This window comes from Condylura cristata, unplaced genomic scaffold (genome assembly GCF_000260355.1).
Source record: "Condylura cristata isolate star-nosed mole 26May11 unplaced genomic scaffold, ConCri1.0 scaffold00034, whole genome shotgun sequence".
In the NCBI taxonomy this organism is placed as follows: Eukaryota; Metazoa; Chordata; class Mammalia; order Eulipotyphla; family Talpidae; genus Condylura; species Condylura cristata.
In genome coordinates, this window is record NW_004567135.1 from 1361198 (window position 1) to 1387235 (window position 26038).

Here is a 26038-nt window from a genome sequence, read left to right on the forward strand (position 1 = left end):
AATGTTTTGAAGATGAAGAAAGTCTCTGAGAACGTGTCTGCTTATTGCACACATTTTACCGCGTGAGGCAGCAGAACACGTTCCCTGAAGATCCCTGCAGAATATGTTTGACTGGAAATGATAAGAGTTTCAGACTGGGAAGAAAGCAAAGCCTTTTGAAAAAGCATGACGCAAAGGGAAATCTTGCGATGTTTTTTCTACTTGGCCTTGATAGTGAGGATACTGGTAGCTCTCAGTCTTACTGCAGAGCACCCAGGAGCCACAGCATGAAAGAGAACAGACCCTGTGATGTCTTCACACCATGAGCTCATAATGAGGCAGTCGCAGCTTCCTGGACTCTTCTGAAAACTTGACTTGGAGAAGTCGACTTTGAAGTTTGAAGCTATGGGAGCCTTAGCTGCGCGAGGACTGATGCAGGAGTGTGCATGCGTGCTGTGTGCCCGGGAGAGTACTCGTCAGCTACAAAAATGAACCATCTCTCGCCACCGGCACCAACATGAGTGGAAGCGGAAGCATCACGCTAAGTGAACTAGAAAGACAAATGCCAGATGGTTTCACTTTTATGGGGAATGTAAAGAAAACAAGAAGATAACACAAAGCTAAACCAATAACAGACTCTAGAAATCTCTCTGTAGACTTGAGACAGCCGGGGGTGGGGGGAGGGGGGTCGGGAGCAGAGTGGGGCTGTGCTGTGGACTCCAGTGGGAGACCGTGGAGCCCGGTGGGTGTGGTGTGGCAGCAGACATCTGAAGGGGTGTGATCCTACGTTTCTGGGCCATAGAGGATGTCGCGAAGCCAAGTTACCTTACTAAAAAACAACATTCTTGGAACTTGAGTTCATGACTGTCCTCCTTGAATCCAGTTCTGAAGTCTGAGTAAGTGAAATGAGTTTCTTAAACTTGATCTGAACTCATTAACTTCCTCCGTGAAGGTGTGGGAGGCTGCCGTCTTTCTTTGCCCAGCCAAGTGGATTGTCTATAATAAAACACCTACCTCTTCAGGGATTTTAAATTAGCAAGCCATCTGGCAGAAAAAAATTAATAAGGCCAGCATTACTCCCGAGGGAGGGCTTGAGCTTTACGCCCAGGGTTAAACAGCGCGGAGGGTGTTTGCTTTTCAAGTGAAAGTTACAATTCCTATTGAAATATCACCCCCTAACTGTGTTATGATTGTTAGTCAACTTTTGTGTTATAAAACCGACCACAAATGCATGCAAAAAAATGGCACGTGATTATGAATTAGATGTAGCAAAAAATGTTTATTTCAGCCTAGAGAGTGCCATGTGACAGGCCCATCAATTGTTAAGACTCTCGTTCATGCTGGGTACCTGCTGGAACCCAGTGGAGCTCAATTAAAATCACTTCTCTGTAATCTCTGGCTTATCACTCCCCAACGATCCAGCCCTGCCACTGTTTGCAAAAGCAAAACAGAATTTAATGTTGGTGATGGTGAGCTGGTCACTCACTGGTAGCTGGCACAAGGTGACAGAGTTAATCTTCCAAAGAAGGAACCCGGAAATATTGGTAAAGATGATAAAAACTGTTTCTAAATCTCAGATAATTGTAGATTTGTGCAGATGCTACTAACTGATAAAGCAAAAAGAAACTTGCTTACCAAAAAGTGGCTCAAAAAACCCAGGCATTTTTGGCTGGCTTATGACAGCTGAGGAGTTGTGGGGAGAGTGAAGACAATCAGTTGAGGAGCAGGGAGCAATTTATTTGAGCTTCCCATTCACAATGAGTCGAATGTGGACTTTCTGTGTCTGTCCATGGCTATAAATTTACATCGACAGAATTCATATATGTATTAGATGCTTTTAAACTTGGTTTATAGTACCTAGCTGAAGTTTGTGAGTGACAGGCACCCACCTGCATTTCTATATACTTTTCGATTACCCAACTTTTTGTATGTTGAATGTGTATCACATTATAAATAAGAATACAGACACAAAATGTGTATTAAAAAAAAAAACAAAACAAAACACTGAATTGAGGCCCTCCCTCGTGGCACAGCACTAAGAAGCTAAAGAGTTAAAGCACAGCGCTGAGAAGCTAAAGCCACTGCAGCATGAGTTCGAACCCCAGCCCCAGAGGTGACCCACAGGGCACGGCAGACCTCTCCTGGCCCACCCGCTGCTCCCTCAGCAGTGTGCTGAGTCCGTCTGCCTGTTCTGCTCCCCATGCTGTGGCTGGTGAATCATCTCACCCCTCACACCTCTGGCCTGTACCCCAGTACTGTGTGCATCAATAAATAAACCTTTAAAAAAAAAAAGAAAACACTGAGTGAGAAGCGACTGATGCAGTTGTTCTGCTAAAGCCATTCTAATTTAGAACGTGAAGAGCAATGATGTAGGGCATCTAAGAATAAATAGCTTAACATAACTGACAGATGGAACTTTTCCCGAACTCCAGAGGTCTTCCTGGCTTCCCGTTTATGTAACATAAAACTTCTTTGGTTGCTGCTGAATAATTGTTCCTTGCTGGAATGAGTTATTATATGCAATTCACTATCTAGATGCGTGTATGTTGTCTATACTCGCACACACAGGAAGTGTGTTCACAACAGCTAGATACTAGCTGTGCTAGTCTGAGTAATCTCGTAAACAAAATCTAAAACCAGACTTTGGTACAGGCATCTCACAGACCCCATCTGGATAGCCAGAGCAGAAATGGGGACAAGGTCACCTGAGGACAAAGGTCATCGAGGGCCTTTTTTTTTTTAAACAGTTTATTTTTACATCATTTTGTACATTTTTTTTTCCATCTCAATTGTAATCCCCGCGGGTTTCCCATCACCAAATCACCCGTGTGCCACCACCATAATCCTGGGCATTCCCCCCCCCCGTTTTTGACCCCATTCCCCACTTCACCCCGCAAAATGTCTCTGGTATATGGTTGTTATTTTTGTTATTTTTGTTATTTTCTCGCCTGGTCCATTATACTCCTGCTATGAGCGAAACCATCCAGTATTTTTCTTTCTCTTTCTGGCTTATCTCACTCAGCATGATCCCTTCCAGCTCCATCCAAGTTGCTGCAAAAGACATGTGTTTCTCTTTTTTGGTTGCTGAGTAATATTCCATTGTATATATGCACCACATCTTTCTAATCCAGTCATCTACTTTTGGGCATTTGAGCTGCTTCCATGTCTTTCCAGTTGTAAACAAAGCAGCAATAAACATGGGGGTGCAGGTGTCTTTTTCAATCTTGACCCACAACAGAAAGGACCTTTCTTGTTTTAGGCTTATTTGAGTCGGGGACAGCCCGGCCTTCTCTCCTCTCAGGCAGATGCAGGGTGACAGCTGAGTAACTCATGCTTACCACACGGTTGCCGTGAGAAGGCAAGGGAGAGAGTCACGCCAGATTCCCTTAGCGTGAATGCACAAGTGCTCGTTTCTTACTTAAAAGTCTAAGCCAGCATCAGGGGAGAGTTATCAGCGTCACTTAACCGCTGTTCGGAACGAGCCCTGGGCGATGAAGAGCAAGTGGCCCCTTTGCGGTATTAAAGGAAGTTGAGTCCGGGAGCAAGGATGACCCAGCCCTGTCCAGGGCCAGGGAGGGCGCCTCACTCCGGACACTTGCTTTGCTGAGTTTCAGCTTGACGAGATGTCTTCAAGTAAAAGCATCACCACATACTTTTCAAATGGCTGGAAAGGGACGGTGTGTGCGGACAGGTGGGAGAGAAGGCGCATCCTAGTTTATCTGCTGGCGGCGTCCTCATGGGCGTAAACGCACCTGACGCACCTGCCCTCTCCGGGCACACGGCCCTCACGTCCACACTTGGGCGCCGTCGCTTCGTGCTTGCGGAGCCTCAGCTATTCCTGGGGGATAACAGAGCCGGCAGGCAGAGCCGTGACTTCAGACTGTCTCACGCACTGTTACCTGACCTGGGCCAGGATGTCATTTTCCGGAGCTGCAGCGTTCTCGACCGGAATACAGGCACAGTCCTACCTGAATCACAGTGATTCCAAGGATGAAGTTAGGTGATGCGTCCGAGGGAATACAGGCCAGCTCACGGCAAGCACTGGACACCACCGCTGGGGTAGCCGCTGTTCAGCAGGGGCGAGCACAAGTTGCTGGCGCCCACGGGCTGCAGTCGCTGGTGTTTCCTGTTCAGGTGAACGGTAACTTCTTGCCCCCCATTTCCTCAATTCACCCTTCTTAAACTTGCTTTCTTCGTAAATATTTTGGAAATTATGTTAAAATTCGGGAGGAGTATGAATCAATAAATAAAATCTTAAAAAACATCGGGAATAATTCTCCCACTGGGGGGAGAAATGGAGCACTGTCAAATCCTGTGGGCGGGAATTCTGCTTCCTAACTTTTCTAGTAATGATGTAATCAAGAAAGAAATACAAGATATCGGAAACGTTGTCTCAAGTTCCACTAGAAGTCACAGTTGATCAAGCACTAGCCAAAGGATTCGCTAAACAAGCCCTGGGCGCAGGGTGAGTGGGAAGCTGGACAGACGGAACTCGGCGATGCAGGGGCTGGTGATTTTCTTTTTTTACTCTTTACATATTTTTAAATTAAGGGAATGTATTTTGCAACACTGCGTAGGGGCCGGAACGCGGGTCCCCACCTACTCAGGCACCGCACGCCCGCACACCCCACACCCTGCACGCCCTTCTGCCACCCCTGGGCCTCCCCTCGGCTCCATCCTCCACCTCTTCCTCCCAGAGACTCGGTTTTATAATCCAATTTCTGGGTTGGTTTGTGACTGGCTTTGTTTTGTTTCTTTACATTCCTCAGATAATGAAGCTATGTGATACTTGTTGTTCAGCTTCTGACTTATTTCACTTACCATCATCCTTCCAGTTCTATCCATGTTATTGCAAATGGGTTGAGTCTCAGTGCTATGAAGCTGTCTGCAGCCTCTGCGGAATTAATTCAACCCCCGGCCAGGGGGTGGCCCCCAGGGGGCGGCAGACCTCTCCTGTCTCCCCGCCGGGTTTCAGTAGATCCGCCTGCTCTGCTCCCCGCTCTGTCTCTGGGGAATTTTCTCACCTCACCCGCTGCACCTCTGGTCTGCACCCCAGCTCCCATATGCAGAAATAAATCTTTAAAACAAACCAAAATATAATAGTTTAAGAGTTAAGGTGGGAAGAATAAACTGGGGAGGGTGTGAGTGCATTTCTGCGCTGCAGGTAATGCCCGTCTGAGGTTCAGATGTTCCCTCTGTAAAGTCAGGAAGTGTCTGTCGCGCTCCTGAAAAAAATGTGTGGACATTCATTGCCATCCTTGGATTTGCTTACATTTTCGTTCTTTCTGACATGCACTGATGTGGATCAGTTATGCGCATTTAGAAACAGAAGTGCCCCAACACCTCAGCAGAAGTCAAAAATTTTATTGAATTCGCATAGCAGCATAGCACTGAGTGGTTTTAAGATACAGCAGTGAAGGTATCACCTCAAAAGTTAAACAGGAACGTTTGTCATTTTAATATTAATTTCATAAGCAATCCAGGATTTCCCTCACATACACTTATAAATATATATGCATATATGTTCTAGAAACAGTAAAAGGCAGTGAGCAGTAAGACGATTATTCAAGTACAATAATCTAGTATACAAAGGGACAAAGAGGGCTAATTTGCATAATCCACAAAAAAGATATTCTAATAATTTTCACTGCTCCCTCTGCCTTTCCACAAAAAGAAGAAATACAGTTCAGCAGACAGAGCACTTATGATCACGGTAAATATTGGCAAACAGGTAGCACCTTTGGTCAATAAAATGATTGTCAACATTTGCAGGAAGCCTAAATACAGCAGTTCTGATCTTGTAAAGAAAATAAAGCTATTTAATATGTAACATGAAGTTTAACTGCTGCATATTTCAGCATTTGCATAGAATATTTAATAATCAAACCAAATCAAAACTGATTTTAAATCTAAGATTAAAAATGCTAAAGTTGTTGCTTTCTACATCTTATTTTGCACACTACCCAGAATTCCTCTAATGTACATTCAGTCTGTGTCACAGAATACTGTAGTATTCATTTGATAATATAGGCTCACAGGTTCATTTCAATAAAGGGATCATCCTGTGTCTCACACTTTGTTAGGTCTAAGTGCTACTATAACTAAGATGACATTCTTGTCCACAGGAGCTCACAGCCTAGTAAGAAAGAGATGAATTTGACACACATGAGAAACTACAGGCAAAATATAGACTTACAACGAGAAATTGGACATTGAATTTCAAATTAGGTATGTCGTGAAACACAGAAACTCCAAAACAGGGTTTCCCAGAAAGTGAAGTTCACATGTTACTGTACTATAAATGAAAGTTGAGTGATAAATAATTCAGTATTGAAACAAGTGTGCCGAAAAATGAAGGAGCAATACAGGGAACTGAATATACTTTTAACTGATTGACACTAAGATACACTGCGGATTTAAATGCATCTACACTGAGTTTAGTTAAAAACAAAATACACACATTGTGACAATGCCAGTTTGTTCATTTTTGGTTAATTTTCTTCCTCAAGTTTTGTTTGCTCAGTTTGACACCTCTATCTATCTATGTATCTATCTATCTATCTATCGATCTATCTACCTATCTATTTATCTATCCATCCATATGATATGTAATATATATAAATTACAGAAATATACATTCCAAGATTTAATCACAGTTCCTTTACATACATTCATCTGTAAGAGATTTTAGTTATTTTATACCTGTTGATATTTTATGAAATCTGTACAGCCCTGATTAATGGCATGTAAAAACAGATGACTGGATCATCTTAAGAGTCAAACAAAGCTACCCTTTTCTTTATTTTGGTACCTTAGTAACCACAGTCGCTAGGCTAACTGATAACAGGATCATCTGTTCAGCGGTCTTTCAGATGCAAGATCTTTTGTTATATTATGCATGGTCTTTAACAAACACAACAACTACATCTTGTTTCTTTTTACTTAAAAATCATAAAAATACAATCTGTGAGATCCTGTATATTTAAAAAAAATTGTATATATAAACCCCATATTTGCAAAAGCTAGTTAACTGTCACTTCTGCCAGGCATGTCTTTCTTACATCTATATGGTGCGCAATACAACATTATGTTTAACGTTTACTCCAACAAGCTTACTTTTAGTATTTTTCCAAATGTAATAGGGGACACAAAAGAAATATTTGCTGAAGAAATACATACATATATAAAATATATGCCTCTCATTGAGGAGTGACTATTTTCTGGGCTGAAAATTAGAAAAAAAAACTGTAGAGAGAATATTTGTCTAGGGAAAATTGTGATGGGAGAAGTTGGTACCTCTAAGGTAAGAGAAAATCTAGTTTTACTGTTCCTAGACACCTCATAAAATTTTATATTTCTTAATTAGGTGAAATAACCACTTTAAAACAGGATTTCTTTAGATTGTTCTAAGCCTACTAACACATAAGTGCCTCCTAAGATTCTTGGGTCAAGAACTATTATGGAGGCATTCTCCTCAAGGTAACACAACGTCAGTCATTTCTTGCATATAACTTAGCGATTTAATAAACATATTGCTTGTTGCTCTGGCATTACCTTTAGGAAACTCATATATGAACGATGCTTCTAAAATAAAATATAACTATCAGCAAACAAACCATGGGTTATTGACACATGGATTCAACGCACACCATGGTAAAACTAAACCCCCATTCCATACTTAGCATTTTTACTAAAATGTCCATAATATAACAAAAGATAAATAAGTTGACCTAGATACTGCAAAACAATAAAAGCAAAATCACCTTAAAAACAATTATAGAAGAATAATGAGGTTGGCATAAAGCAGCATAAAATTGCAATGGGAGAAATAATTTGTTCTAAAATATTACCCCATTAAAATCAAAATTATTTTTGTAGTCTTACTTTTCCTATTAAGGTAGAGAACTAAACGTATCATTCTCAACACTACAATAAATCTTCCACAGACTGTACATAAGTTAAATAAAGTGAAAAAAAAGCAGTAAGAGAGAGAAGACAAAAATAGACCAGGTGGGACCTTACAGAGTTACAACTGATAGTGCAAAAGCAACTGATAGTAGAGAAGAAAAGTCTCAACTATAAAAAAAAAAAGACATGAACTTAACAAGTTGTTCATTTTTACTTATCAGGAAAGATTTTGAGCATTCTTAATGACTGAGTTGGGGGTAGGGAGAAATCAAAACCTAAAAAGACACAAGAAATGATTGTCATTTTTATCTATAATTCCTCTGCTCTTTGGTATTAGACCACCTTGGAGAGGGGTCTCGTGGGTGTCCTGTATCAGAGATACCCTTGGACTGCAAAAGCCCGAGGGACCTGCAATAGTATCAAACTCTGCTTCTTAAAGTTGTCTGACGTTGTAAGAAAATTAGAAACACCCAGGATTGTAAATGTCAAAAATAAGATGATTGGATTTTCTAAATTTTCAAAACTCCCCTTCAATGATCTATTTACCACACACATGGAAAACATACTAACAAAGACAAATCTTCCAGAATGGCAGTGCTTTCCTTATGTAGAAAAGCATAAGCCTATAGTCACTTAGGTGCATAGATTAACCAAATTCTTTGTGTCTTATACTATTTCTAACATTTTGGTAGCTTGGGATCATCCCATAAATGAGAATCACTAAGATTATGAATATGTTTCCTAGGAAGTGCTTTTTTTAATTTTATTTTTGAGTCATAATAAACAGCAACAAATATGGGACTTATTTATAAAAAAAACAATAGTTTTCTTCTAACTCTAACCTCAGAGAAACTCTAGTATGCCTGAGTCATAAAAATGCCATTATTTTCACGAAAAGCAATCATGGCTATTTTGCAAGCATTTTTTTTTCTTTGGAGAAGTCGCATTGGCTAGAAAATCAGGCAACCTGGAAACATCTACTTAGGTGCTAGCAAACCCAGTCTCCAACAAGCATTAAATGGACCGAGCGCAAACCACAGTTAAACCCACCGACTTGCAGCGGAGTTGACAATTTTGTGTCTTTATCTGACTCGCCTTTGCTCCTGCAGCTTCTAACATGAGCAGCACGTTCTGCTTTGAGATAAAACTGAGTTTCAGTTCTGGTCCTATCACATCCTGTTACCTCTGGATTTGGGGAATTTCTGAACTTTCGTATGTCTTGTTTTGTTTTGTATCACTCAGCTGTTAAATCTGGCCACTAACATCTACCCAGGATTCATGTATGTTGAATAGTAAAACTTATTATTTAGGCAAAATGCATGGCATGGTTTAGTTTCTTTCCCACATTGCATGCCTTCTCCCTAATGAACACAGAGTAATCATGCATTTTAAGTTTATTAAAAACCTACAACATTTTACACAGGAGAGTTTTTTAATGCCTGTTTTCAAGTGCAAATTGTCATTCGCTGATTAAGGATATTGCTGTGTCTTAAAATATCAATAGGAAAAATCGTTATATCACACATCTTGTAGATTCTAAACTGTTATATGCTGTCAAAGGATGAGTATCGATAACTAGATTAAAAATGTGTAGTCAGATATTCTAGTTATTTCCTCGTGTTCAAAAGCAGCCCATGAACCAAAGTGGCTGGAAATAGAGAAGTGAAATTTATGAGCCATGCGAATTCACACAGAAAAGATCGCGCCTTTCAATCTAACACTTCACTCTCAGATGACCCAAAAGAAGATTGGGGGACAGGCTGGGGTGAGGGCACGCCTCTCCCCAGCGTTCCCGAGGGGCTAACAGGGCTGCGCCGTCTTCCCACCCAGGAACCCGGACTTGGCCGCCTTGAACGACGGCGACGCCGGGGCTCGCCCTCACTGCCCCCTGCGCCCTCTGTGACCACGGAGTGGGCCAACAGGCGCCCCAGGGCGAAGTGGGGCGAGTGCACACGCAGAAGAGCGGAATCCTGGGTCCGCTCTTGAGCAGCTCTGCGCCCAGCGAGTCCCGGCCTGGCCACGCGCTCTGGTTGGCCGCCGCGGGGAGCGGGGTGCCCTCTGGTGGGCTTTGCACCCCACGCCGACTCCCCGCGCTAGAAATAGAGTGAGGGAAGGGCGCCAGAGAGCCAGCGGTTTGGCCTGGTCCCGCCCGCAGGGCTGGGCAGCCTCTGGGCGGCTGGGCAGCCTCTGGCTGCTGGCCGTGACCTGTTACAGCTCCACGACTCTGCACTTTGCTCCTTCTTCCCCCGGGGGTCTGAGGCCTGCATTAGTTTAAATGCGTCTTCAGAGAACGCCTGGCATTTTATGATATTTGCGAATTCCTGCACAGTTTATGATGCTGCATTTCTTGTGACGAGTCACAGCAGAGGATAAAAGCACTAACCGAAAAAGCTCATTCAAGACTCAAGCTTAGATGGAAGTAAATTGAGGGAGCCACATACTGCCACATTTCCCCTGATTTATTTGCCTATTTTATTGGTGCGTGTCGCTTGACTTAATATCTGAAAAAGATGAATACTTAAGTGTAAATAGGTAAATGTCAAATGAATGATGGAATTCTACAGGACTCACTTAGGCGTCATCCCCACAGGTAAACGGTGCATGCACTGGCAATCCAACCCCGAACACTAACATTCGCAGAAGCTTGGTATCCGGCTGCAATTTCATAGGGAAGTGGACAGCACCCGCTGCTACAGCCACAGCCAGTGACTGCAGCTTCCTTCGCCAGCTTTCGAGCGGCATCACTTCGATAACCAAGCACTGACTGTTTTTATCCATCATGACGTTCATTTAAATTTCAGATTCTCGATATAAATATTTATAACTTGCTCTGCTATGCAATTTCTTCTTGTTTAAAAACACTTTTCGCACCCAAGACAGTGGGTAGGGCTGTGAGCAAACAGCCCGCCATGTGCCTCTGTGTTCAAAGGTGATCAGACACCTGGATGCTTCCATGGCGTCCGGGGACCGAGGCCTGGCATCAGCCTGGCTGCCGCTGTCACGGGACCAGCCACCTGCAGGCGCGGGTGTGCACCCCGTCACACGCAGCCTGCCCTTCTGGAAGCCTCTGCCTACAGTCTCCTGGCTTCTGAGCCCGCAGGCTGCGTGGGCCTACCGCCGGGAGGAGAGGATTCAAGCGCTGCTCTTTTCACACTGTGAGGTATCTGCAGTGACGTAAATAGTCTGGCTTTTTTTTTTTTTTTTGCTTTTGCATTTTGGGAAGGGGAGGGAAATGAGAGCCTGGAAGCCTCATCAGAAGCACCTCCCGCGCTTAGTTGGTTTTAATCAGATGGGCTACTCACAACAGTAACCCTTCGATCATCGCTATTTGCTGGGAAAACTTAGAACTCCACCTACTTGCAAACCTCTCCGTCAGGATTTTGACTGGTTCCACTCTGAGGCAGCGGTATTTTGGTTCGTCTGCATTAACTTCAGTTTAAAAGAGGTCCCTGTCATCAAATTGTGGATTTCTAAGTAGCATCTTTTAAAATCAATGGACATAGCTTATTGCCAGGGGCGTTTAGGCTTTTAGCAAATTAGCGGATGATTCTGAAAATTATTTGAGGGCTCAATTCTCTAGCACTAGGTACTAATGGCCTACTTACAAAAAAAGTCTGTGTGTGAATTAATCAAACCTAACAGTGCTCAGAAATAATGTTCTAAAGTGGAGTTTTTTCTTTTGTTCAAATTTATTTAAAAATGAATCATCCATTTCCACCCATGTTCTTGTAGGGTCTTTACAACTTACATTGTAAAGCACAATGCAGATAGAAGATATTTAATTTGTTTCACGGGCTTTTCTTTTATTTAAAATTACAGTGCTAATATTCTCCTTGAACTTGTCTTTTTCCCTCCAGACCCTGAGCGTGTGCATACTTGTGTGTGAGCGTGATGTGTCCACATTCTCCTTGAATTCAGCTTGCTACTTTAGTGTCAGGCAGAAAAATGAAATGCGGAGAGGGGTCACTTATGAGATTAAACATACTCCTGCTACCGACTGACACCAGGCTTTGAATTCACATCTCTATCACCGAGACAAAGTCTCTAGGAGACGTTAACGTTATTTCAGCCACTGCCACCCACCCGTCATGTGTGTGATTAAAGCCACTGCACAGTCTCTCTCTCTAATCTCAAAGTTTTAAAAACAGACTTCATTACAATTTGCCATGGAGAAAAACATCACTTCCACCTGTAATTATGACTCACTACAACAATAAAAAACCTGATATGGGGGAGGGCTAGGAGAGTCATAAACACTGGAATGAGAGGCGACTCTGTTTAAATATTAGTCTCTCTTTCCGACGGCGCAGCCCCTTCTCGCGAGCTTCTGATACTAACTTCACAATGTTTACTTTTGTTCAGTGGTTCCGATTCTGTGGAATCGGGGCTGTGCATTTTCTCCTTCTTGGCTTCTTCCAACTTCTTTTCCTTTGCGAGCAATCTGTAGTTTATAGCATTTCCGATGAGCAGCCACACACTCGCTAGGACCACGATCGCGCCACAGGCCATGTACATGTACTTATAGTCTCCAGTCTTATCCACCAATTGTCCTGAAAGACAAAGAGCACGCTTTAGGTTGGCATAATTAGGCAGTCAGCGAGTGATAAACTTCTAAAATAAAGTTCCCCCAAAGTGTGTACTTATTGCTTACTTAATACTCAATGACCTTTCACAAAGAAAATTTGTTTTAGATTACGAATCCCCATATATAGGTCCATGCAGCATTATATCGTCAATACGTTCAATTTCTTAAAAACTAGTTCCTTGATAAACATATATAAACAAACACTGGACAGCCAACATATGCGACTCGGTGCATGTGTTGCCATTGTTCAAAGACTCTTCTGCGAGGCACATGTTTAATGGCTGTAGACATGATACACCTATCAACCGATCTCTTTACAACATATCCATTGAGAGTGATGTATCCTTTTCTTGCTTCCTATCTTTTCAATAAAAAGGGAGAAGTTGGGGGTGTCCCAGGTGGAGCAGGGGTTTAGTCTCAGCACAATGAAGCTATGTGCAGTCCCTGCAGCACGAGTTTGATCCCCGGCCAGGGAGGGGCCCCAGGGTGCAGCAGCCCCCTCCTGTCTCCCCGCTGCTCCCTCAGTGGTGGGTTTCAGTGGATCCGCCTGTTCTGCTCCCCACTCTGGCTCTGGGGAGTCCTCTCACCACCCTCCACCTCTGGCCCATACCCCAGCTCTATGTATGCATATACAAATAAAATAAATCACAGATACCTGACAGGACAAGATATTTACTTCCTCTACGTGCAGCTAAATTAAGGATTAGACGACGTCCCTGATGTACAGTATCTCGTTTAATTCTTATAAGGCCCCTGGGGCATAGTGGGCCAGGGTTGCAGAGCCAGTAAGTGGCAGAATCTCAGCTACTCTACAAAGCAGCTTTAAGCAAACTTCTTGGAAAACACTGATGAGCTACACCACTAATTTCCGACCAGGTGAACAAGAGAAAAGCAAGAGATCAATAATGCCTTAATATTAACAAAGTCAACACGCATTCTCTCATTTTCAAGATGGTTCCTTGATATCAAATAGGAAGTCATTTAAGCTTTCAAAAATGTCTGTTTAGTGGCAGTTGCTTGGCCACTAGGGGGCAGGCCAAGAGGCTGCATGAATTCCCCAAGTCCTGCTTTACCGAAACAACAGGGGATTCTGTAGGAGGCTAGCAAAGGGTATGCAGGCTCCGAGACATTAGATATAATATGCATGTGATAGCTATAACATTTAACCTCGTGCTAGGCAAAGACTTTGCTCAAGAATTAACCGCAGGTGCTGTCTTTGTCTCCTTACTGGAAACACTGAAACTGTATGTGATTTTGAAATCTAAAAGTAATCTTTCTAATTCTGAATATGAGATATAAGTATGATCAAAAATCGTGTCTAATGAATTTCCCTTCATTTCTGCAACATGCACATGTACATATATGAAGTCACAGATCCCTGTCTTGTTACCATGAGAGCATCCACTCTTAGACTTGGAACAAGTATTGCCCCAATACAACCAACGTACCCCAATATGAAAACTGAGTCTGGCCTCTTGAGAGCGCTATTTCTAAGTGTTTGACTCATTTTCATGTAAACAGAAATCCACTCACAACGCCAACATAAAGAAATGGCATTTTAGTTTTATGGTGCATCGTTTAAAGCACGAGACAACTGATATGGATGAAACCTGAAAATATTATGTGACTATTACTGCCCAAGGTAAATCCTGAAACACACTTAGGGCCATCCCCACCGCCTGTGACAGTGAAACACAATAATATATAATAATAATATGTTATAATAATAATAACATAATAATAACACAGCATGGCCCACAACTGTAGACCAGAGACAGCCTGTAGGAGGCGGTGGGGAGGGAGCGATAAGCAGGGACTAGCGCGGGACTGTGGCCACTGGGCAGGGGGAGCTGGGGGGGAGTGGTGGTCACGGGAACCACACGTCACACAAAGAGGGGAGAAGTCATCACATCTTTAAAATACATACTGAAACCTAGACTTGCCACCCGTGTCTAGAGCTGCTCTCGCTTTCCGCCTCAGCCCCGCGACTCCCGTTCTCAACCACGACAGAAGAGCGGGCAGGTGCTAAGGTCACCGCGCCCGGCTGGGCAGTGTCCTTACCGGCCAGCGGGGGGCCGAGGAGCACCGGGCCGCACTCCACCACCGTGACCAGCCCCACCGCGCTGGAGAAGCGGGCCGCGCCCACCAGGTCCATGAGCGTTTCGAAAAGGACGCTGCTCACGCTGCCGAAGCCGAGGCCGAAGAAGACGGCGTAGAGCACGAGCGTCGTGTAGTCTTGTGCCAGCGGGCACAGCAGGTGGCACAGCCCGTTGAACATCACCGCCAGGCTGAAGAAGTACTGGATCCGGGGCCGGATGAGCTTGGAGTTCGCGATCAAGCCCACAGAGGGTCTGGCAAACATGTCCACAAAAGCCATGACCGACAGCAAGAAGGCCGCCGAGTACTCGTCGATGCCTTGGTCCTTGGCGTAGGGGGCCAAGAATATCACGGGGGCGAAGAACCCGAAGAACATGATGACGTTCCCGGACAGGTAGATGAGAAAGCCCCTGTGCTTGAAGAGGGAGAAGTCTAGGTACTTATTGATTTTTTCGTACAGCGACATCTTCGGGCTTTTCCTCACACCTGCGTCCTCTGAGGCGACGTCGAGCTTCACTTTGGACTTGGAAGTGGTCTGTCTGGGTCCGAGGGGCCTCATGAGGGCCCCCGCCACACAGGCATTCAACAGAATCCCACCCAAAATCAAAAAGCTCCCTTTCCAGCCAAAAGTGTTGAGAAGGTACTGATTGAAAGGAGCCAGCGTGCTGAGGAACACAGGGCTCCCCGCCATGGCGAGGCCGTTGGCCACCGGGCGTTTCCTATAGAAGTATTTGCCGATGATCGTTAGGGCGGGTTGCAGGTTGAAGGCCAGGCCGAGCCCTGAGAAGAACAAAATGAGAAAAACGGACACATTAGACGACTTGCCAAAGAAATCCTCTTCCGAACGGATGCGGTCTCTGTGGTATGTTCATGCTCCTCGCAGGTGAGAGCACAGAGTAAAGCCAAGAGCTTCTATTGCTGTTTAGAACTGAATGTCCGACAAAGGCATTAATTTTGAATCGCTTCCATTCAAAGGCATTAATTTTGAATCGCTTCCATTGTATGCACATAGCATGTATATAATAGGTAATAACATGCACACACATTCTACTATATATTTAGACTTGAAGGAATGTGCACACATCAGAAAGGTTGTCATTTATAAGCAAATCGTGTAGCTCCCAGGATACTTCTTTCAAAACCATGCAAAGAACAATAAACACACAGTTGCATGCTCTCTATCCCTCACATTCTCTACTTCACAAATACAGATGTACATGTAGGCTAGCTAAAACAAATATATTGTTTTGGTAAAAAATGCTCCTATTTTAGGTATTAAAGTCGACTTCAGGAGTGAACGTGTACTGTCTTCAGGGAACGCCCTGGCCAAGCAGAGCAGCACCTTTAAGGGATGGGTTGCTTCTGAAAGCTTGCCGAGCTACAGTTCATCAATAGCGATGAGCAGGCTTGTTTCAGATGGACCTAGAATGGGTCTATGCCAGCCACCTCTTTGCTTAACCTAGACGGCTTCCATACTTACTGTTCTAAATGATTTACGGCACAATTCTTCTGCAGTCGCACAGTTATGTATATCGGGTCGCCATTGCAATGTGGATAAATAGTCAAGTTCTTGGGCATTCAGTATTGAGTATGAACCCTTAAGACCTTTACTAGACAATGTTCTATGTAGGTGGGTCCCTAAAAGGTGACAGGAGGGAATTTTAGACACCTGAAGTTTCCTATTTGCAATTCCAAGCAGTATTTTTTCGCATAACAAAAGGAAAGAGTTGGGCTAGACTGTAAAGAGAAATTCTTTAACATCACTATTATTGTAGATTTTATTATATCTACATATATTTTTCCATCAAATGATACGCAAGTGGAAGTTTAGACAAATATAACATGATTATAAATGGGAATATATTTATGGATGTAAGAGAAATATTTAATTTCATTATACACTGAAGTCTGTTTTTTCTAAAAACGGTGAAGGTCGAACTGTTTAGCATAATTGAAGTTGAGGTTAATAAAAATATTGTTTTCCAAAGTACACATTCAGGTCAGATTGATGCCCATGGCCCTATTACATGAGAATCGGCTATAATCAAATGGCAGGACAGCCCTTCAAAATATTCGGGTTTAGTGACAAATGAGCCTTAGAAAAACTTCTAAGCAGAATAATTTAGCAAGGAAAGAAGGTATGCCAACCAGTTCACCACTAGCCAAAATCTAGACAACAACATTGTTAAAGCTACATGGTGCATCTAGAAAGTGTCTCTTGACTGATGTCATTTTTAACCTATTCTGAGTGACAGTCAGCTAGCCCAAATAGCAAAAAAGCAATGGATCATTTTTGCAAAATGGAGCTGTTTCTACGCCAGCTAGTCTCTGTCGGTGATTGCGCCCTAACTGAAGCGTGAAACAGTAAACACAAACCAGTGTTTTCTTTTCGAGACTCACATAACCTACCTAACTTCTCCCCCAATTCTTGAAGTGAGTTTGCCCATCTCTAGCTCCTATTTCACTGTACTAGACATAAACACTTTCAGATACTTGGATACTTTACGAACTGTTAACAGAAGAAACTCTGATTTATAGTCGTCAGTTGATGTTCTTGTTGACTTTATTACAGTTACTATATAGATGCATATAGTACAAAATGAAAAATATAAAAAATGCACTTACAAAAGAAAAAAGAAAAGAAAACAAGGGAACTGCCAAAAAAAAAGAATTTTCTGTTTTTGGTGTCTCAAGAGCTTTGCAAACTGCGGAACTGCTGAGGCAGGAAGGACGGAAAGCTTGACTCACCGCCCAGGAATCCCACCGTGAGGTACAGCTCCTGCACACTGCTGCTGAAGGAGGCGGCCAGCATGCCCAGGCAGCACAGCGCGCCACCCGCCACGACGATGGGCCGGCTCCCGTATCTGTTCACCAAAACACTGCTGACGGGACCTGCCGCACAGAGAAGGCGAAGCAGAAGGTGAATTAATGAGCAGAGAAAAGCAATTAGCGACGGGGGATAAAATCAGAACTTTCCAACACTTCCCAGTCAGTTTGCTAGGTCATTTTAAACCGCGTGAATGAAAGCACATAGAATAATAAATTCAGATTATTTTACATATAGTTTGTTGTGATCGAAATTGTTTGATTGTGATAAGAAAGTTTTCAACAGGACATAGATACATATATAATTATGCTAATAAATGCAGGTAAATTTGCGTAACAAAAACCTCTGAAGAATAGAATTCCCTCTCTGATATGGTAAAGGTCATCTGAAAATTACATGAATATAATTACATACACGACTTAAAAAATGAACATTTTCATAAAAAGCATTATAAAAAAGAGACTCAGAATAAATGGATTAGCTTTGATTAATTATTGGATGGAGGTTTGAGAATTTCATACTAATGCATTCCTATTCATTTTTTAAAATTACTTAGTCAATTCACTTCAATTTACCTCAAATCAGTTCCGTGCAATATTTCTTGAGCTCCTGTCTACAGCCAGTCGGCACGGGCCAGGAATGAAATAATAAAAGCACACCTGTAATCCTCCATGTTTATAGTCCAGAGGAAGAATAATCAAGTTATTTGATAAACTGTGATGGATGATGTGATAGACACTACTATCAGAAGGAATTCTAAGACATTAATCAATTATTTGGACTAATAACAACAGCCTTCTTTGTATCATTTATATTATGTGTATCAATTATTTGTGTTGTCTGGACTATTAACAAATGGGTTAATTGATCACTATATTTTATAAGTGTCTGTGCTTAAATGGTTTAAATTTATATTTTAATGTCGGCTATACGTCACAATTTAATTTACAGTGATGGCAAATAATCACCGATATATTTGTAGGTGGTGATAACCACATCTAGGCTTTTTACCTTTACTGAGGCTTAATTAAAAGTAGCCAATAAAGAAAACATTGAGTGATATTAGCTTTTTTTTTAATGAGGGCTTGATAATTTCTCCCTCAACAGCTATCATGACACAATGAAAGTTCTAACTTCCCATGATTGCATTTTATCTTATATAGTTTATTTACATGACCACCTGAGAGGAGTATATTGGCCTAATTTATCTAAAACCTTTTCTAATAAGAAAATGTCAATTGTGTCGCACCACACCTACCACCGAGACACCCGGTGCTCCAAACCTCCACCCCAATTCTCTCTCCATGTACAGTGGCCTCAATTTTACAGACAGGTTTCTTGGGTGAGATTTTTGCTTGACTTTTCAAAAAAAAAAAACAAAGGAAGAAGTTTCAAGTAAATAAATACACTTATCAGATTTTTTTTTTAAATGAGCAAGACTCACAGGTGTCCCTGGTTGATGAATTTTAGATCTAATTATATTCAGAGCTCTCTCACTCGTGTATTAATTCAATCATTCCGGAAGTTTTTACTCAGCATGTATTTTCCAGGCAATCATGATGTTTAATCATCAGTTATGTCAGAGAAGAATTCCACCTGCTGAGAGTTATATCTGAGCCCACATCTAAGTAAAGCATTGATCCTGTTTCTCAACATGCTTTATTTTATTTCCCTAAAAAGCAGTTCAAAAAGAAAGGGGAGAATAAGTGCATGAGTCACAGTGTACCCCAGCTCCTCGCGCGACCACAAGGTAGCAGGTGTGTCTCAGGCAGGCTGACACATCCACGAATTTCTCCAGCTCCAGCTCCCAACCTGTCTCAGAATTTTAAACAGCAAATCTGAAAGCCACTTGGATGCCAGTCGTGAAGGTGAAGGAGGGGTTCATCCGAGAGTGGGGTCACCCACACTTCAGCGCCATCTTTGCCTCCAAAGCTACTTTTTGACTTGCTGTGGTTCTGTAACACTTCGCAAAGGAGTGTTTCTTCTGACGAAGGAGCTTTGTGGATTCTCAGAACCTAGAATAGGTCTGCCCATTCTGACAGAGCACAAAACACTGGTTTCCTTTGTACGCATCTGTCTGGACCACATTCAGGTATTCCACTCTGAGCTCCGGAAAGACGGCTGCCGTGCACACCCTTCCTACGAGCTCACTGCGGGCGGGCAGCGTGCCGAGCAGGGTACACTCGTTACTGCACGGGGCATTCGTGGGGTTCAGTCACGCTTGCCTGCTTCAAGCTAGCGGACAGCCGATAAAACGGAGGTAGTCAATGCGTTTGGATGACTTGGCCAAGGCCACGTCAGTATAAATGGTAGAACATGGCATGAGCCCAGCGTCATCTGACTGTAAGATTCAAGCTTTTCACTACTCGGCAGAGTCCACACACAGGCCCCACCCACACTGCCATCCCGAGAACGTGTGCTTGGCTCTCGTTAGCATCTGAGGACGTGGCGTTCTGGAACATTCCCAGCATCCCTGAGTGGCCAGGAGTGAACCACTGGCCCTGAACTGTTTTGGAGACAACGTGGCTTAGACGGAGCATCTGCCTGCTTTCCTTCTGGAGTCTGGGGTTCCGGCACACGCTGGGGAGAGGAAGCCTAAGTGACCAGCCCACGGAAACCTTGAGCACGAGTCTCTAGTGAGTTTCCCGGTGCACAACACCTCGTGTGTTGCCACAAGGAGCTGCCATAGGAGTCAGACCCTCCTCCGCACCAGCAGGCAGAGGGGTGCTGCACCTGTCGTCGCCACCTGTCACCCTTGCACGCTTCACTGGCTCTTCTGTAGCCTTTCGCTGCAGCAAGCCCTAACCTGAAGAGATGCTGCAGCGTCCTGAGCTGCTCCCCAGGGACGACCCCACCTGGGATGAGGACTGGACGCAGCGCGTCTCCCGACTGCTCACCCCGAGCTATGCGTGGCTCATAAGCAGTGATTGTGTGTGCCACACTTTGCAAATGTCTGAGTGACACGTGTCTGACCTGGCCGATTCTTGTGTACATTGTTATTCTTTTTCAGAAACATGAACTCACGGGGCTTGTTTTTATTTTTGTATATGTGTACAGATATCAGGTGAATCCATGATAAATGCTGGAAGAAAATTTAGAGTATGTTATGTAATACACATTTCATAAAATATATTTGATCAATCTAAAACCGTGAATTGGAATTGACTAAATTTGAGCTATATAAAAATTGTATGCACTGCATAAACACTAAGCACAAAATGATAAACTGCTATAATTTAGTTTTCATTTGCTTTATTTCAAATTTGTATACACACTGTGCTGTCAAATCAACTGACAGAAACACGAATGCAGGACTGGGGGAAAGCTGCTTGCAATTATAGAAATTTATCTGTGTTTACCACCAGGGTATTGTTCTTCCTTACAGAGACTTTCTAAAAACCTGAAATATGTTCACAGTGAGTTTTTAAATTAGAAACTTTTAATCTGGGCAGAGGGAGGGCTCCTCATTAACTGCTTTTCAACTAGTGATTTTTAACTCACGATTAACAAATGACTAACTAACGGGAGTGTGAATCTAAGTGGTTTGTTTCCAGGTGACCTCCTTTTATTGACGGTCATCAAAAACCGTAATGGGAGAGTGGAGAATCACCTGGGAGCAGTGAAGGATTTGCTTTCACCAAAGTGCAGAGACAGGTAAATCACCTGCAGTTAGCAAGTTGCTCACTGATAGTCGTGATTGGATTTACCGGAGCTCACTCAGAAGTCCCGAGGGCGAGGGCTTGGTCACCTGGGTACTACAGTGAGTGCACTCAGCAGCAACAGGTAGAAGCATTCAGTGATTCAAGGCGAGGGACTCTTTGGAGCGAGGGGAGCGAGGGGCTCGAGCAGCTGCAGAGATTCAGAAACCTAAGGGCAGGGCCGCTAGCCCCAGGCCTCAGCTCCTGGCCCTCTGTTGGGAGCGGCCTGCTCCTTGACAGGCAGCGCTTCAATTTCCTCACACTCCTGCTGGCCCCAACACGGAAAACTGCCGCTCTTCATCCACCGCCCACTTAGACTTGAGTAAGTGAGGGTCTTCGAGACACATACAGAAAGGAGCCACTAAAACTCCGTCTGACGCCCACTGTGCGGCTCAGGGGCTGGAGGAGCCGGGGACAGCGATGGATCTGTTCAGGGGGAGCTGGAGTTTCTCTACGTCAGTGACTCAGGCCGAGCTAACTCTGGAGGTATGGAAATTTCCAAAGGACCTCTGGGTGTCCGGGTCTGGGTTCTTTTAACCTTCCGGGAGTACTGAGCCCAAGAATCACTCAGGTGGTCTTGCTCTCTCTGCTTCCAGATCCATCTTTGGAGGTGTTAAACCCCAGGGCACTAGCGAGACAATGGCAAAGGGAGTTTCTCTAGCAGAAACTAATACAAACCCACCAAGACCGCCTAGGGCTTTGCTTGATGCATATTCCTGCAGGGACTGATGCAGGTTTTATGGTGGGGCATTTGGGATCGTGTTTTAGGTGCTCAGAAACCATACCCTGCAATGTGGGCAGCAGAAGTTATGGCCGCAACATTCCTTTCACTGACTTAGGTTCTTCTAACTATAGTCAGAGAAGGCATTGTTCTTGAGAGGCTGGTGACAAGTGTGAAGAGAGCACTGGTAAGCATGAATGTTTGTTAAAGGCTGTTTCAAAATTTAAGTTATTCCATTTGTAGACATTCCCTGAGTCGCCGCCCCCAGGGCCTTCCTGACTCCTGGGCAACAGCGGCTGGAAGCCAGGTTCATACCAGGGCAGAAGCTGCAACCCAGACCTGAGCTAAAGTCACGATGAAGCCCCCGGGCTGCTCATTGGGGTCCCCGAGCTTTCTGGGGTTAACCCAAGGCCCTCCCACCCCGCCTTCACCACTCCCAAAATGACAGCATGGGCCACATTGAGCCTTTTCATTGTGAACAACAGAAACAGCCTATGGCTTGTTCTTGCTTTAATCTTTTTGCAAAAACATATAAATATGAAGATCAACAGCATTTTAATTCTGGATAAACATCGATAGAAGCGTCCTATCCTTGGGCCTCAGTGCTTTACAATAATCCTCAAATTCATGTTAAAGTATTTATTTGAACTTAAAAATCAATTCAAACCTTTTCTGACTAAAATTAACTCTGACATAGCTAATCAGATTGAGGGGCTGACTCCACTAACTGAATTAGGCCTCGTCTTCCCAGTCACTGAGCGAGTGGTAGATTTCAATGTCTCTATTAGCTTTTTAGATGAAACATTTGCCTTCATTGACAAAAAGAGAAGTATAGTTACTCATCATTTGATAAGTTTTGGGAAACTTTGTGGAAGTTGAGGAATTTATTGACAGGAAAATGATCCTTTAGTAAGGGAGATGGTTTCCGAGTCCCTGTTTTCCATAAACTGAGGAAAGTCTTGATTGAATTGTTACACAACAGACCATCACAAGGAATGTTTGATGATGACCATGATGTGATTTTTAGCAAGTTCAAAGAACTAAGATTGCTAAAATCAAACTTTCCATTGTTACCTACTTTATTATGTAAACGAGTTACTCACTTTCTTTCTTTCTTTCTTGATTGCTAAAATCAAACTTTCCATTGTTACCTACTTTATTATGTAAACGAGTTACTCACTACTTATGTCTGAAGGAGCAAAGCAAAAAAGAAAATATAATTGAGACCGAAACCTGTATCTACTTAGCCAGCAATAAAGACTATTTATCTGTAGATACACAGACACCCATCATTCCATTAACAGGTAACTTTCCGGTAAATATTTACTTTTTGTTTAATAATTTTCTCTCTTTGATGAAACCTACTATAATACAATAAAGCTCAATCAGAACAATTCTATTAATAGATAATGCTGTAGGATGACAGAAAGCTTTTTGAAAAACCTGGAATTTAAAAACAATGTTAGTAAAAAAAAGAAGAAAGTACTGAAATACTCCAAACTATGAAAATAAATTTGTAGAAACATACAGAAATATAAATTCAAGGATTGAACTCAATTTTTAAAATCTGTGTTCCTGTGCATATTCATTTATTGCTTAAATTAATTACAGTGATCATCAGATCATCTTGATATGTAGATTTCATTGTTGCTTCAGAGAGAAGTTGTGATTTCTATTTTTTTCTCGTGTAAAGACTTGTAACAAATAACATTTAAAGAAAAATAACTTCTAGACAAATTGAGTTCTGAAAATTGTTTCTGAAATGTGTCTGTTGGGCATTTTGCAAGATTACTGGCTATCTTAAGCATACAGAGAAGTAATATATAAGCAAGACATATTTTTCAAAAATCTAAACCTCATATCTCCCATTTACAATGCCATGATTATATACATACTATAATGAATTAAATGTAACTATGAAATATCACAACATATTCCTATTGTATAATGAAGGGAGAAACAAGGAAATTTTCCCTAAGGAATTCCAACAGCACAAAGAGAACAATTTCCTATTCATCCATGCCATTTTAGCTTACCATACATGGTTTTCTAGAATGTTCGCTAATAATAGTTTAAGGCCGGGCCCCTCTCTGGTGGTGCAATGGGTTGAAGTGCAGCACTATGAAGCCATCAGCAGTCACTGCCGCAAGAATTCGATCCCCAGCCAGGGAGTGACCCCTTGGGCACAGCAGACCCCTCCTGACTCCCTGTTGCTCCCCTCAATTAATCCACCTATTCTGCTCCTCACTCTGTCTCTGGGGAATCCTCTCACCCTCTGCACCTCTAGCCTATACCCCAGGTCTTGTATGCATATATAAATAAATCTTAAAACAAATAAGACCCAGGCAACTTTGACTACAGAATTGGAGTGAATTCTTAAAATGTAGTAGATTTGCTTGATTGGCGTCAGCTTCTGTTAGAGAGCAATTACTCAGAACCTGAGTGTCCCCCACCCTATACATCATGGGCAGCTTAGAGCCTGGAGAAACAGGAAGAAAGCCTGTGGGGCGAGACAGAGCACAGAACAGAGAAGATCACAGCCTTCGCCACCACCTCCTGCACATTGATTGTTTCCCACGGAATGACCACGGTCAGGGTGTTCCCTAGATTGAATGCTGGCATTATGCCCAGACACCACACAACTGCGCTGTGCTTGTGTTTGCAGACTTGACCCCAAGGGAACGAGTGGAGGGAGGCATGCACATGTCTCTCTCCCAAGAGTTTCCCTGGGCTGACTGGCTTCCTACTGAGCCTTCCTCACTGGCACTGGTATAGCCAAACAGTTGTGAGTCAGCATCAGACAGCATCGTCTGCTTCTTGCTAAAAACGTATGTGGTTTGCTCGAAGTGTTGCTGTTTAACTTGAAATGCCAAATGACAAGTGTTCATCGATACATAAGGGGACTCAACATATGCTTATTGGAGGGAACTTCAACTTCACATAAAATTAAACACCAAGATTTGTTATAATATGTTCAGTTAAAAAGAAAATAATTTACATGAGTCAGAGGTAAAGGGTTGTCTGAATAGACTCAGATGGGACAGAGCTTGAGGCCCTCACCTTTATAATACAGATTATTAGTAAACTAATGCAAGGAGAAGCCCTATGCGCCATTACAAATAAAGCATGCGTGTGTCCCTCAGGCTGAATTAAAGTGATGAGGGCATTAGTTCAGAGGTTTGAAGTGATAGAAACCTATTGTCACAAGTTGAGGACACAGTCATTTCTAATACATGAGAAGATAAAACTGAATATTGTCAACTGATTAACAGTCAAGAGTCCACGTTCCTCATACTGATGTGGCCCAAACTGTACTGAATGAGGCTGTCGAGGGGTGAAGAAAGGTTTCAGATAGTTTACCTGCAAAGGCAAGTATATTTTGTAGTAATACCTGAAACTAAAGGTGATATTGAGAAAAATAGTTTTTTTCTAGTGGAATTACTCATTGGAAAGTAGACTTTTGGAGGCAGTCCTAGGGGATTGAACGTGAGCAGATTGGCTCAGATCAACCGGGTATGACAAGTGGAAACCAGGCTTCCGGTGGTGATCACATGCAGCATACACAGATGTCAACTATGATTTTGAGTGCTATAAACCTATAGAGAGTTGTAAACAAATGTTAGTTATTAAAATTTAAAAACTGTATGCTAAAGGTATGGCAAACTAGCTGTTTAAAATCCAATCGGTTTAATAATTACGAGGAGAATCCATGTACGTTGGTACCAAATATTTATCTAATGATAATGAAGCCATTAACCAACCCATTACCTGTTTCATGTCTTATTGTTACATCCAAAAGTAAGTTTAAGAGGGGGTGAAAGTTCAAGTTTTGTGCTTGCCTGAGTCATTGCTAGGCCCTGGGGAGGTCTAACAAGATCTTATGTTTACTAAAATCTGAAAAGAACAATGTTCTTATATGTTGTACTCAGCGTTTCCTCCAAATGATACAACATTTTGGGAACTACCAACTCTACATCCATTCTGTTCCTAGAAAGGTTAATAGATTTTGCTGTAAACGAAACAGAAGTCTCAAGTTAAGACAACTTACTGTCATAAACTTCAAGTCTGGATTATTTTGTTCTTGGGAAAGCAGAATTAAATTGTCTGGTACTTCTTAGCCGCTAAAAACAGTGACATTCTAACCAGTGTTGTCCATAGAGATGGAAAAGCCCAGGGTGTTAACAAACACATATTTAAGTTTCCTTTCAGCCATTGAAAACATA

The 26038-nt window shown here is 42.8% G+C and overlaps 1 protein-coding gene across 1 annotated transcript in view; it reads right to left on the reverse strand.

Moving 5' to 3' along the window:
- Window positions 1–5328: 5328 nt before the first annotated feature.
- SLC16A7 (solute carrier family 16 (monocarboxylate transporter), member 7) overlaps window positions 5329–26038 on the reverse strand; it is a 69629-nt gene continuing 48919 nt past the window's right edge. Inside the window, exons 4-6 of the mRNA XM_004692602.2 lie at window positions 17318–17461; window positions 14534–15349; window positions 5329–12437 (exon numbers count right to left, since the gene is read on the reverse strand). Of these exons, the coding sequence (XP_004692659.1) occupies window positions 12166–12437; window positions 14534–15349; window positions 17318–17461 (1232 nt within the window). The 3' untranslated portion in view covers window positions 5329–12165. The remainder of the gene's footprint in view (window positions 12438–14533; window positions 15350–17317; window positions 17462–26038) is intronic.